This window comes from Musa acuminata, chromosome BXJ2-7 (assembly GCF_036884655.1).
Source record: "Musa acuminata AAA Group cultivar baxijiao chromosome BXJ2-7, Cavendish_Baxijiao_AAA, whole genome shotgun sequence".
Lineage (NCBI taxonomy): Eukaryota > Viridiplantae > Streptophyta > Magnoliopsida > Zingiberales > Musaceae > Musa > Musa acuminata.
Window position 1 is genome coordinate 36,167,842 of NC_088344.1, and position 14,287 is coordinate 36,182,128.

At 40.4% G+C, this 14,287-nt stretch overlaps 2 protein-coding genes across 3 annotated transcripts; one reads left to right on the forward strand and one right to left on the reverse strand.

Moving 5' to 3' along the window:
- Positions 1-2,105: 2,105 nt before the first annotated feature.
- Positions 2,106-4,507, forward strand: LOC135616254 (sphinganine C4-monooxygenase 2-like). Its single transcript, XM_065115446.1, has 2 exons — positions 2,106-2,409; positions 3,847-4,507. Exons 1-2 carry the CDS (start codon positions 2,188-2,190, stop codon positions 4,387-4,389), a joined length of 765 nt encoding a protein of 254 aa, XP_064971518.1. The 5' UTR covers positions 2,106-2,187; the 3' UTR covers positions 4,390-4,507.
- Positions 4,508-8,905: 4,398 nt separating this feature from the next.
- On the reverse strand, positions 8,906-13,698 carry LOC103992751 (BTB/POZ domain-containing protein POB1). Of its 2 annotated transcripts, XM_065118625.1 has the most exons (7): positions 13,531-13,698; positions 13,326-13,456; positions 11,830-11,946; positions 11,417-11,538; positions 11,281-11,344; positions 10,005-10,284; positions 8,906-9,913 (listed from the first exon to the last, which is right to left on the reverse strand). In XM_065118625.1, the coding sequence occupies exons 3-7, from the start codon at positions 11,849-11,851 to the stop codon at positions 9,082-9,084; spliced, it is 1,320 nt and encodes a 439-aa protein (XP_064974697.1). In that variant the 5' UTR covers positions 11,852-11,946; positions 13,326-13,456; positions 13,531-13,698; the 3' UTR covers positions 8,906-9,081. The 2 variants fall into 2 exon arrangements, with proteins under 2 accessions (XP_064974697.1, XP_009410863.2); XM_009412588.3 differs by having other exon boundaries at positions 13,326-13,697.
- Between the last annotated feature and the right edge of the window lie 589 nt (positions 13,699-14,287).

Consider the following 14,287-nt stretch of genomic DNA (forward strand, 5'->3'; position numbering starts at 1 on the left):
ATCTACTGTTTGCCAAGAACATCGTCTCCATTAATTGAGCGCTCGATATGTCATTACGCTGATCTAAATTTTTCTGCACCGACAGTGCAGCATTTACTTCGCCTTGATGAGCACTTGCCAGACCAACTGTCCCTGGAACTCAGTATTTGCAGTGGCCATTGATCTATATTTCTCATGTCAGCTGCCTTCCTTTGGGTTTCTTTCTACTGTGTCGTGCGATGACATTTATGCTGGGAGGTATCAGTTCTAGCTACTGTAACGAGGAGGAATGCTTTGATGAATTCCTATGTGGTGCCATGAGAAGAGAAGGCCAAGTCAGCGGTCATTTTGTCAGAAACCGTGCACGCGTTGCTCGTTGATCTCCATGAGATAACTCTCCATGTGGATTCCGAAGCTTTTCGACTCAAGCGAGGCAGTCAAATGAAGTAGATTTATCTACTATAAGATTGAGGGTTGTCAAGTACGTTGGTTGGTTTAGTCAAGTACTGCTCCCAGCCAACTATCACATTTAATGCCTTGAAGCCTTCAGATTGACTGTAGATCCCTCACCTGTTCATCCACTGGGAGGATCAGCAGCAGCAGCAGCAGAAGCATTGACATTGCTGTGTAGAGCTTTTAGTTACCATCTTTCCTGCTTGAGATAATGTCTTTGTTTTGGTCCATCTTGTCAACTCCAAAGGTTTACCACGTCACAGGCATCTATTCAAAGTCTGGCTCGACATACTTTGAAGTCCATTTGTGTTCATCTTGCAAGTTGAGTAGCTCATGTTCACGACAGGTTCTTCTTCTCATTCTTGAAACAAAGAACCATGAATGGCTTCTCCCTTTCGATCGACATAAACCCAAAGGACTGCAAACATTCTAGTTGATGACGACCGTTGACCGGGAAGAAAAACGATATCTGGTTTATTTTGTTTATGGGTGTGTCTACGAAAATCCTTTGATATTTCCGATTTGATTGCGTCGTTGACTTTGGCATGGATTTCGTGAAAGTTAACGAACAACCACCCGCATGCAACAATCAACTGTAAAGAACATACGATGACCGAGTCCAATGTTCTTTGGTCTCTAAACGATAACAGCCGCAGTCTTTGGGTGTTCCGGATTGATCCATTCAACGACCCTCAACATGATCAAGTCTCGATGCAGCAGAACGCTGTTGCATTCGAGTCGAATTGTCATGAAGTATTAACTCGGGAGTACATACAAACAAAACCAGGAAGAGAGAAGAGATTGGTTGACCACTTCCTCCGAGTCAACCTTCCAGAACAAAAAGTCCAAGTGAACCGGTGAGCGGTGGCCGACCCCGGCAATCCTTCATGCCATGTTCATTAATCCACTCACGGTCGGAGTTGCTCCATCGGTCGATACTTCCCTCCCGAACCCCTAAAACAACAGCATTCCAAAGCCAACGACCGAGCCAGTAGCCGTCCAATCTTCGATGCCATCTCCTCGTCATTTGCTTGACCAATTAATACTTCCCTCTCCTCCGATCGTCTCATGTGAAAGCCACGGCTTTCACATTAACAGCCACGCCACGTCTATGGCGAACCGGTCCAACTATGTTTGCGAGTTGCCAGGTCCAAAGAAGACGATCATCAACATCTTGGGTGGGTTGGTGGCAAGTAACTAGTGAATTCGATCCATTTAATTCACGTTGCGTCATCAATATTTGAAACAACACCTAACTTGCAGCTTTAACTAGGTTGGCCTCCTCACATTACGTGTATGGGCAACTAGGTATTGACCTAGTGATGAGCAACGTGAAGAAATATCTTGTGGCAAGAATAAAATAAGATGAAAATGGTGGAAAAACGATCACATGCATTGATTAGCATGCAGGTTTTATCTACAACAGTAGCTATATTTCAAGTCAACAATTCGGTGTCTTTTTTACGTGTAGTTTGTAGCTAAGGAAGGCATATTAGCATTGCCGTCCACGAGTTGACGACATATCCGCATTTTTTATATTTCTTTTCTCATTTATTTTCCTTCAATGGGTGTCAATTCATCTGCGTAGGTTTCTTAGACCAAAACAAAGATGTGGTTAGCTTCATCAAAGCTTCCCTGTCGAAGCCTGTTCTATATAACATGCAACAGCATCCAAGTCCCAAACATATCAAACTCCCCAAATCCTGTCACAGCTCTCTCTCTCTCTCTCTCTCATTTTCCACAGATAACGCATAGATGGAGTTCATAGCATATGATGATTTCTTGCTGATGATCATACCCATAGTGGTGTATTGGGTTTACTCAGGGATCTACGAGGTGCTGGGTTCCTCGGAGAAGTACAGGTTGCACTCCAGGAGAGATGAGGAGACCAAGAACTTGGCTTCGAAGAGAGATGTGTTGAAAGGGGTCCTCTTCCAGCAGGCGCTTCAGGCAACCATCACTGTGGTTGTCACAAAGGTCCCTTCTCTTCTCTTCTCATTCCTCTTCTTTCTGGCCAAGTGATCATCTTCTCCTAGTTTGCATCATGATTCTAACATTTACTTCAGTCCGAAGCTTTCTTCCTGGCGTTGTTTATCTCCTTCAAAAACAAAGCATTACAGCTTCCGCACGTTACATAGCATGATCGAGTGCAAGCATTTTGATTCTACAATAAGAATTCTAGTTTAATAAACTACATCAGTTGATTATTTTTGACGAGTAGACGCTCGTTAGCATCATAAGAGCCAATTTAGTCGTCCATCTCTTCTGGACCACACGTCAAATTTTGCACTGATGGCTATAAATATGTGGATTCTTGTCTTGTCATGTCTTCTTCGTAGCAGTTGAGTCCGTGTAGACGTAAATGCCCAACTCAGCAGTTGCCATCACCACCTCTCTCTCTCTCTCTCTCTCTCTCTCTCTCTCTTAGAGTATTCATTGATTAGACGACCTCCTCTTCACTTAAAACGTTAAACACATTGGAGTCGAGGCATCCCCCCCGGATTCTCATCGCCCATGTAATCCTTCTTCACTCATCATTGTTCTTCTGTACAGGCAAACATACCAACCATCCCTAGTTCGACACTTCCTTCTCTACTCAGGTTGTGCCGACTTCCATGTTCTTCCACACCTAAAAGCATATAGTCCAATATGCAATGGGATCATGAGAATCTCGTTCGACTGATTGGGGTCAAATACTAGTCAATTTATTGATTGGGTCTATGTTAATTATTTGTTTTACAAAGCGAAGACATGATTTAAACTTTAAAGCTTACGATAAACTATCAAGATCTTTATCAACTAAGATAGTTAATATTTATTATGATCGAAATAAAAGTTGATATTTATTATAATCAGAACAAAACACACCAGAGATATTAGTTGATATTTATTGTGATTAGAAGACCAAAACGCATACGCTACTCAACACCTTCAATTAGTTGATATTTATTGTGATTGAAACAAAATATGCAAGAGATAACGCTAGTCAACCCCTTCAATTATTTGATGTTTATGACGATAGAACAAAACACACGAGAAAAATTCCTAGTAATTATTTTGACTTTTGACCAGTGGAATCAGATCCGTTCGCAGATGTCTTCTCAAGGTGACTTATGGCACTATTCTTGTCTGCATTGACGGCAACGGATGTGACACTTTCCGAGAGCATTTACGAGAGATATAGATTACATTTTTGATCGCTTTGCGTACCGTTGAAAAAGGCGACATGCAATGTTGGACTCCTTAAAAGTCCTCTCCTTGTGGGCCACAGAATTCCCAGCTATTGAGAATGACCTGTTGCTCCCTCGAGCTAATAAAGGCACACACCTCATTGGATCGAGAGCTCTAACATGTCGTCAATGTTGGATCGTATAACAGTGAATCTGAATGCTGACGACTGCCATACCTCTGCAGCTGACACACGAGGACGCCAAGCCGGAGACCAGCACAAACACGTCGTGGTTTGCGGCGGCAAGCCAGTTCATGGTGGCCATGATCGTCTTCGACACATGGCAATACTTCGTGCACAGATACATGCACCACAACAAGTTCCTCTACCGCAAGTTCCACTCGTGGCATCACCGGATCGTCGCCCCCTACGCGTTTGCTGCGCAGTACAACCACCCGGTGGACGGCATCATCACCGAGACCGTCGCCGGCGCGCTGGCTTACTTCGTGTCAGGGATGTCGAAGACGACGGCCGCTCTCTTCTTCTCCTTCGCCACCGTCAAGGGGATCGACGACCACTGCGGGCTGATGCTTCCGTGGAACCCTTTCCACATCCTGTTCGGGAACAACACGGCGTACCATGACATCCATCACCAGCTCGCCGGCAACAAGCGCAACTTCGCGCAACCCTTCTTCGTGACATGGGATAAGATAATGGGGACTTACGTGCCTTACGCTGTGGTGAAGAGGGAGAATGGTGGATTCGAAGCCCGCGTAGCAAAACACTGATGCTGTCCTTTGCTTCTCTGTGTTTTAGAATTAAATTAGTCAGACCGAATAAATTGAGTATGTAAGAAAGAAAAACTCATAATTATGTTATTATTATACGAAAATTTTTATTATTAAAGACTTCAATCAAATAACGATAGATCAATATGTATCTAATATCTAGATGCACTGTCGTTGAATTTGATAGCTACAGTCGATATCAATATGAAAGGAGAACTAAACTCTACCATGCTGAGATGCAAAGAAAACAAAACTTGTCTTCTCCTTCGAATATATAATAAAAATATATAATTTATAAAAAATAAAATTATCGAAAGAAAATAAATAAGAATTAAAGGATTTAGAGGGGTAAAACTATATATTTAATAGTGAAACCTTAAGATTCCCTTGCAATCGCCCTCGTAGTTGTTGTTATGTTACACTGCACTCATGTGCGTGGATCCTCATCGATCGTTTACCGCTTGTGTGCCATTTGCAATGGCACAGTTGTTCTCATGCGGTCGACTGGTGACCTCATCATCATTATGCTGTGCTACCACACCCACGCATGGTTGTGCATCGATTGGCGACCACTAGGATCGCCACGACATGCAGTTGTGCTCACAAGTTTATCGTGCAGTCATTGGGAACCATGACCTTAAATGTTCATTAGACACTGGTTGCGACCAACAAATGTCATAGTGATGTTATTGCAGCAGCTAATCAAAGGCAGTGTTATAGTCGCCGTAGGTGTGCATGCAACCACCGTTAGCTATCATATCCTATCGTGCTTTAGCTGTAAATAGTAGCACCTATACGCAATCGTTGCCTACGATTGGGGTGGTGACCACTGGAGGGCATCGACCTCAATAATGCTATCATCGATAATAAGTTGTCGATGATAGTTCGTCGATCAAATACGAGGAATCTTGCATCACCTACAAGCAATCGATAAGATAGACTACATAGAAAAGTACATTGATAAGTTTAAACATCGTAAATCAAAATCAAATAATACCTCTTTGTGAGCGAAGGGTATTAATAAATAATTTCATACAATACGACGCATACAAAAGGAGTCACGCGAGGGACATAATCAAATGGAGGTATGATAAGGAGTTACTAAGAGCTTCATTTTAATGAACAATATGATGAAAAGAAGGGTTATACATTCAAGGAGTGAATGTCATGGTACCACAAAGACAGGTCTTTCGTGCATGCATCGGATGAAAGCCTTATTTATCAGCATATGAGGGTTGTGTAACACCGAGGAAAAAATTCAACCACAAATATCAATGAGTCTTATGAAGAGGACTTGATAATATTAAGGTATACTCAAAGCAATTATAGAGTTAGAATACTCCAAAGCTTATATTCGCTTAAGAGGGTTAGGTAAGTTAGAGAATAATATCAAGTAAATAAATGTTACTACTAAGAAAACAAAGGAGAATAGAATGACATGAAGCATTAGCTAGAAATGGACTCGGAGGAGTGCTACAGTGCTATAGACGCAGATCTACCAATCACTAAAAAAGAGACAGATGCAAAGCAACAGATAGTAGGGCCATGGGTATAACAGCACCATGGTACTGTAGAGACAGAACTTTTATGGAGTTATTGATCCCTTGTTCTCATTAGAAGGAGAGCGCTTGGTTATGAAAGGGGTCAAGGAGATAAAGCATGCAAAGGTGAACTCCAAGTATCGAGTTATGGTTGAAGGGCAAAGGCTAGAGAACTTTGTAAGACGGGTGTTATTGGGCTTCTCATCAAAATAATTAAAAGTAGGAGGCTTCAGATAGATATAGGAGAGCTCGACTAAGGGACGAAATAAGTTATATGCGATGTTATATCTTTTCTACTCAGAGGAGTATGCAACATAAATGATGAAGAAGACGGTACAATCCCAGAGGTGAACAAAACTATTAAAGACTTGCTCTAAGTCGGGGTAAAATTTTTCTCTTTTTGGGTAAAACTTCTTACATTCTAGAAGTTCAATAGCCATGAGAAGGTGAATTAAAGTATTTAATTCAATACGAGTGCAAACACTTTGAGTATTTCAGAAGTGTGAGCAAAAAGTAAGTGAAGACTAATAACTAGTTCAATATATGGAGTACAAATCTTGAGGAGGCGAGCGAAGTCGAATAACTTTTATCTTCTTAACTTTTAAGAGAATGAGCAAAGTAGAATAGCTCAGTATATTTTCAAAGACCTTTTGAAGAAACTGAATGAAAAATAATAGTGTTAAATCCTCATCAATAGTGATTAATTTTATTGAGAGTAAATTATTCGCTTTATTTTCCAATAGAATACCAATTGAAATTGAAAGTGATGTGAACCTATTTGGAAGTGACAACTAAATAAAAGATGAATCAATGGATAAATTTTACAAAGGAAAAGCTTCAAAAACTTTAAAATGTATGAGGCGATACTCGTTAAAACTCCAATAGGTATCCATCTGGTTCAAGTGACATGAGACGTTTAAAAGACTTGCATATAATAATAGTCTTTTCTTTTATTTGAAGGATATGTAGGAACCAATAAAAATCAGTATAACTTGACCAACCCCATGCAAAGTCATTAGCTAGTTAAAGCAGTATGGTGGATCAAAGTTCGACTGCTTAACAATAGCAGTGGAGAGTCATTTGGAGCCAAAAGGTATCTTGTAACTGGAGCAAAAGATTGAATATTCAATAAAGGTAAGAAGATGCAGCATCCGCAAAGGCTTTAACGAGAATATCAAAGGAATAAGTGAGGGAGAATATCATATACAAAACTATAAATAGGGTGTTTGATGTAATGCTTGTGTATATTCATATCTTTCGGAGATGTAATGCTTTGCATAGTTTGTAAATGGCATATAATAGGCTTTGTAGTCCCATTTTAGTTAACTCTTATAGTTATTTTAAGCTTCTAAATGTAGGTTGTGTGTAGCTATCACGCAAAGATAAAATTGTCCAGAAATAGGCCATCTAAGCAATTATTCTAGGGGGTTTAATAGTTTCTTAAAGTAGTGCAAAGTGTTAGCCAGTACAACACCCAAAAGCTACCCGGGTGGCATGTGGCTGGATGGACCTTTGGGGTGGTATATCTAGGGCTGGTTCACTGTCTTGTTTTGTAGTAATGTCATGTTGGTTCTTATGGGGATTTTTGATCGTAGCGGGTCATCTTGGACCCTTTATCATGTGACCGCTCATAGCTTGGAAAGTCTATGTTTATAATTTATATTGTCTATTAAGTGTTTGCTGAAATAATTGCTTGTTAGATCCCAAGTTAAATGTTTTCTCTAACTCGTCTTTTCTTTTAGGTTCTTATGGGATCATAAAAGATTTCGAAGAGGTGACTCTTACAAATAGATACACAAGGGTGTCATACGATTTTAGTAAAATCGACTAAATTTTTAATAGTAAGTCCACAAACAACTGCTGAATTGGGTCTCATAATATTAGACAAGTCCACACATATTTTGCATAGAAACTTGTGAATTCAAATGAGATCTAATACTAGCCCCAAAGCATTATCTGAGTCCATGCCACCCGACGTTTCAGGGTTTAAGATGATTGACGTTTTACGTTACATTACAAGCTTGAGAAATCAGACCGTGACACATAAAAATGAGATGATTTTGACCTAGTTTTGCCCGATTGAGTAAACCATTATTGTGCAATGTTATGAACTGTCTGGGGTTAAAAAATCAAGAAAAAATATATAATAACAAGGTAAAAAATAGTATTAAATAAATTATATAAGTAAGTATAAGCGATCAACGATCTGTTAAAGAAAGTATTATAGGCATGTGATAGTCGTCCGTGACATTTCTGGACTAAGCTTCTTGATCTAGAAAATCTTGATACTCTCTTTCTGTTCACGCTCCATTCATCTGTGCACTATTTCTAGAATTCGTCGAATCCATTGATCTCTATCTTCCTGTATTCTATAGTTACTTAAAAAGTAAAACAACCTCAGACGTACAGTACGGATGAGTGTGTGCGGTGATTGTTGGATTCGAACATCACGAAACTTCTAATTAGTTTCTGTTTCAAAAGCTAGTATTCTTTTCATCATCTTCATAGAATATGTCTTCGTAGTATATTATAAATCGCATTGCTTCTTAATCAGCTACTGGAGCAGTACGTCAAATTTATGCGCACAACCTGCAGTTAGAAACTACTGCATGTTTGGATCGATGAACGAATGGCAATGCTACAACGACATCGGTCGAGTTCTAAAGATTGATAGCGAATGGAAGGCCGCCACACGCGAGTATCGGATTGGGGATTTGACGAAGCCATGAACTGAAGGCGCATTGGAAGGGTTTTCAGATGAGGTGAATCCAGCAAACAGTAGACTGTCGTGATGCATTGGAAGGCAAATGTTGTACGCACATTCTCGTTCTAATGATTACTTCGGCACATTATTGTCTAATTTCTAGGAAAATTGGCTTCAAATAGATTGTTGTAGTTGGAAATTTCTGAAACAACACATCACGCTTATCTGGATTTTGCTTCTATGATTGCTAGAAGAGGTTGAAACACACACAAAAAGAACTATGCTGATTTCCATGTTGTAAGCAATTTATCATTTCACTCGAAATAAGTTCCTCATGCTCAAACTAGTAATATGTAAATACAGAGAATCCATAGAAAGAGCGAGGCAAGTTTTATTCGAGCTACGTGAAAATAGAACTTGGTTACATCCGAGAAAAAAAAAAAAAATTTACGGCAGCTGCTGCTGCTGCTGCGGTTGTTTGATGGTCAATTCGGCTCTCAAATGAAGAACACCATTTATGAAGTAGAGACTGTCATCAGCCATGAATGAAGTCCATGGGATGGCAAATAGGTTCCTGTATCCAACTGCCTTGCCACCGGTAAAGGTGTAGTATCCCTTGTATTTGCTGATGAACTCCCCTGATGGCTTTGCCCTCGCAGCGAATTCGTAGTCCACCGTGAAACTTACCGAACCCTTTTCTTGCATTCCCAAGAAGAGGCCGAAGCAGTGGAAGGAGCTCTGCTGGTCCATGTTGCAGTGAGCTGAGAGGAAGAAACCCTGCCCACCAAGGTGGAATGCTTGGGAGTAGACTCGGCCAGATGGGAACAGATGTGCACACTCCTCCTGCTTTAGGTCCAAATACACGATGCACTGTGGGTGTGGCAGTTCAAACTCGATCGCCTTCACTGGCCGGTACTTGTAAGCTCGCTCTGCATAGCGCCGGTTTGATGACTGTTCTGATGCGAGGGCACGCTGTCGATGTGGGGTCTCAGCCTTGAAGAAGAGTGCCTCGAGGACTACTTTCGAGAAGATTTCCTGGTCCAGATCATTCTGTGTGACGACCTTTCTAAGCTTCCTGCAGGACATGTAGGGGAACCTTATGAGATGGCTCAAGTGGGAGCTTAGTATCTCCCGCCGTTCTTCTAAGTCCGGGTAATGATGACGCGCCCACTTGAGCACAAAGTCATAAACCGCATCCTCAGATGCAACTTGAAGTTCATCACTGGAGAGGACTGCCTCGACGCCAACAAGAGGCAGCTCGATTAGGCCATCTTGGTGCCTGAAGGAAGAACAATAATTTAGATTCCTTCTTCTCACTTTTTTGTCCCAAATGCAATTGCAGCTTGGATTAATCAAACATAATTACTTACTTGGTTAAGTCCTTGAAACTCTTAGCAAGGAACTCCTTAGCTGCATTAGTTAGCGGCTGGATTGCTGAACTCATTGCAATGCTGGAAGTGAGCTCCAAGTAGAGTAGGGCAGTCTCAGTAGACATGGGCAAGCTCCTTAGCAACTGACTACAATGCTTCACGCAAGAAGCCACCTCAAACTTGTCAGCAGCCATAAGAATATCCAGCAGGAGCATTGGTGAATTGGTTGACAACTTCCCACTGTACATAAAGCTGAGGAGTTCCATTAGGGCAGCTTCTTCTGTTCCAAAAAAGAGGTATAATTTCAGATCATCCATATATCCAGCAAATTAGTAAGAAGCATTACCATGAACGACTTTCTTGATTTAATTTGATTTAAGAAAATTGCAAATGTGTCTTAAAGCAATGTCCAATTTACTAATACCACAGAGTGGAACCTTTAACTGGACCAAGATATGAAGACTAAACCAAGTTTGTAGGCCTACTGAACTAGATCAAAATAATAAGGGATAACAAGTTTGTAGAAGCTCTTTTTCAAAATGATTACGGGCTTGACGCACTGGGGCATTAAAATCTCTTGGAGGATGGGCAGGTCAAGAAATGTAAAACAACATCCTAAAAATTAAACAAATCGAGAGTCATAGGGTGTATCCTCTGTACCTCCTCCATCATTTTCCTTCTCATTTTTATTCTATTCCACACAGGAGGCAACCAAACTTGTTCAGTTCCTTGCAGAACTACATATCTTGCCCAAGGACACGCACACCACAAGGTTGCAACAGGAACATTTGTCTCCATGCAAGCTGAACATGTCTTCTCGGACATGTCCTCCTTAAGATACTACGTACCAGGTATTTCAGCTGAATTGCATGTGGCAGCACTACTGTTCCAAATCTTGTAGGTCCCAGAACCTAGAAAAAATAGTCTCAGCCTGAGCAGGCTAGTCTATTTGGTGCAATTCCTTTCGCAACCCTTTTCTTTTTTACTTCCTTATCTTTTTGAATGATAGGAAAAGACAATAGAAAAAGAAGCTGACACTTGACTCTGATAAATCCTGATCATCACCTCAATCCGGACTCTATTTCTCATCCCATGTCTTTTTCAATATTTAAGAACATATAGTCCAACATAAGCATACCCAATCAAATATTCCATTCTGCTGCTATGTTGGCAACTAAGCAAACATATTTTTGCTTAAAAAAAGGAATAAGCTCAATTATCACATTTTCAACCTCAATATATATTACAAGATATAATAAAACAGTTTCTAGATTACCTGAGGCACTTATTCGCAGCGTAGCATGCCCCTGGTCAGATTCACGCATTCCATTTGAGAAAAGCTAAAAAGAGAATGATTTATTAGTCAGGAAAACACGGTAAGCCGAGCCATATATGTGCATTTTTATGCTAACCTTGTAGAAAAAACGGCTTTTTGCAGCCAGTATCGCAGAACTAATGAATAAAGATTTTATTCTAATGGATGGAGAACACTCCATACTCCAAGAAGCATCACTGCATTGTGAAAGCTCATCACCTACAAAAACACAGATAGCATTCTGTTCATATACATAAAAGAGAAAATGCTAATCACTTGGTATTAAGAATTAGTAAGAGACACCATAATAATTGGCACAAATTTATCAAATATTCCACTATAATCCATATATGAGTTCAGATATATAACTTCACAGGGTAATCAACCAAAAGGCTGGAAACAGTGCCATGTTTTGCTTTCTGATGTGTGAAAAGATTTCATCTACAGATTAAGACTGCAGAAAAGAATTAAAGATAAAAAATCAGTTAATCATACAGACTAGACCAAGACCTGATGAAAACTCTTCGATCATTGCTACAGCTTCACCCTCGTTGTTTGCACCTGTCAAACCATCGTCATCATCAATCTGGTTGCTGTGGGGAAAACTCACCAAATTGAACTCCACAGCTGGGAAAGCAAAAGATTGTTACTTATTTTGGGTAAACAAAGAATCATCAATTGGCATGAAAAGTTATGCCTTTCTATAGGTTCCATGACAAGATTTCAGGATTAAACAAGGACAACCAAGAAAAATAAAAGAGACAAAAAGCATATTCAGCATAAGTTTTAAATACAAAAGCAGCTAGTACTGAACCAAAATAAGAGAGAGGATAGATAAAAATCCACCTCATAGTTGATAGTACTGAATCAAAATAATAGCAACAACGCTTAAAATAGATGGCATATCTGAGTTGCAACGTTATAGTGCAGGAACTAATGAACACCAACACTGGCAAGCAATGGCAACATTTTTACATAGTAACTCCTGCTTCAGTGAGTTTAATTGATAGCTTTTGCTATTTCTATGGGATGGAATCATCTCATGAGTTCAGCATGTTAGCCACTGGAACAAAGAGAGGAATGGTGGCAAAGTAAGAAAAATTAGTTTATGCCATGATACTTTATAATAACATCATGGCAATATTTTTATGCTAGCTAGAAATAAAAACTAGAAGACCAAATGGTACCCAGAAAAGGGAAGACATTTGAAACCTAAGCAGCAGACATCGTAACATAAAGTCTCCAACTGTTTCACAGTGCCAAGAACTACTATCAGTAACATCTAGGTGCATGAGATCAGAGTTGGATCTGAATCAGTGGCATGAGATGCCTCTCTTTGGACAAAAAAATTCCTTCCTAAACCAAACTCTCATTGGACAAAAAAATATGATCTTCAAAATAACTAGTATTGGAATTCCCCAGTTAAATACCGGCGTCCTCCTACACAGCCAATATGTGACTATTCTGAGGTATTATTACCTACAACCCATCATCTCAAACAGAAACTTCTGATTACCCCTTTTTTGCGGCTTGGCCCCTGTGGTTTTGGGGCTCGGTTCATTTCATGTCTTTACTCAGAACAACAAACTTATCAAGCTTTGCTTCTCAGTGGTAAAAATCACAGAACGTCCGCCGATGCTTTTTCAAGATATAACAAAATATGAATTTGAATTCTACTTTTTGTTGTTTATATACAAATTGCACAAGTGTGGTCCTTTTGTTTATGGTCATTTCAAGTTCCTCCTAAAATTTTAGCTGCTGAGGCCCAACCAAATCAAAATCAATAGCCATAACTGCAAATGCAAGAGCCTCAACTTCCAAGAATATCAAGAACATCAAGACCTCCACAAAAAAGCAGAGTTCATCGACCAAGGAGAAAAGCACCACCTAACAAACAACCAACAGGCCATAAGAAGGACAATTAAAGAGTCACAGATTCTACATTAAAAAAAAAAAGTAGGGAAAGGGGGTGTAAAAAGAGTAGGTAGGGCTTTAGCTGCGCTAACCTCTCTCCTTCTTGACATCGGCCCTCCGGCGCTTCCGGTGCCTGGCCAACCCGGAGGTGCCAACGCCACCCGTCGTGTCCTCCGGCGAGTCAGGGACGATCTCGATCCGGAGCACCCGGTCGGAGAAATTGCTGGAATTGAAGGCAAACTCAAAGTTCTGGTCGGCGCTCCCGGAGAAGGAGAAGACGGGTTCCATTGCGATCACCTGCCAGATAGCACACCGCGGCCGCAGGCGTCCCTTGAGGCCGGGCCGGGACGCAGATTCCCGGCGAAGCCCTAACACTCCCTCCCCTTCTTCTCGGATGGTGAGAGGAGAAGGCGAGACCGAAGCAGAATAAATGAATGGTAAATAGCACACTATCTCGGCGGAGACAGCAAAGAGCGCAACGCTATAATTACCTGCGAAGGTTGTCAAAACGATACACGGTGGCGACACGATTCTCTGTTAATTAACCTTATGATATATAATTAATAAGGTTGCTTATCTATAAATAGCGGTTAATTTTATCATATTATGTTAATTATTTGGATTGATAACGATGATACATGTGATATTTGGATCAATCCGACTCGATTCATGATATGATCGTAAAAGGAGGACTTAGACACTCACTTAGTAGTCGAAGAGGGTTTAGTCGCTTGCTTTGCGATCGATACGAAGATCGAGGTTGGATAGACCTTTCTGATCTCGTTAACACTTAAGTCAATAATCGATAGAAGTGAACTAATTTTAATATATAATAATTGACCTCGATTATTATTTTCCAAGTAGCTTGTGGTATGGATGAAATGTTTCTCAATCTTATCGTTTCGATGGTATAAGTAAAATATTCTACGAATTATTATTTTGGATTGATGTTTGTGTGGCTTAGATATTGATGGAGTGTTGTCTTTCTCACTATTGACTATGTTGCCACTTGTTGAGCCATGAATAGTTGCGTACTTATCCCCTCTTAAGTTTA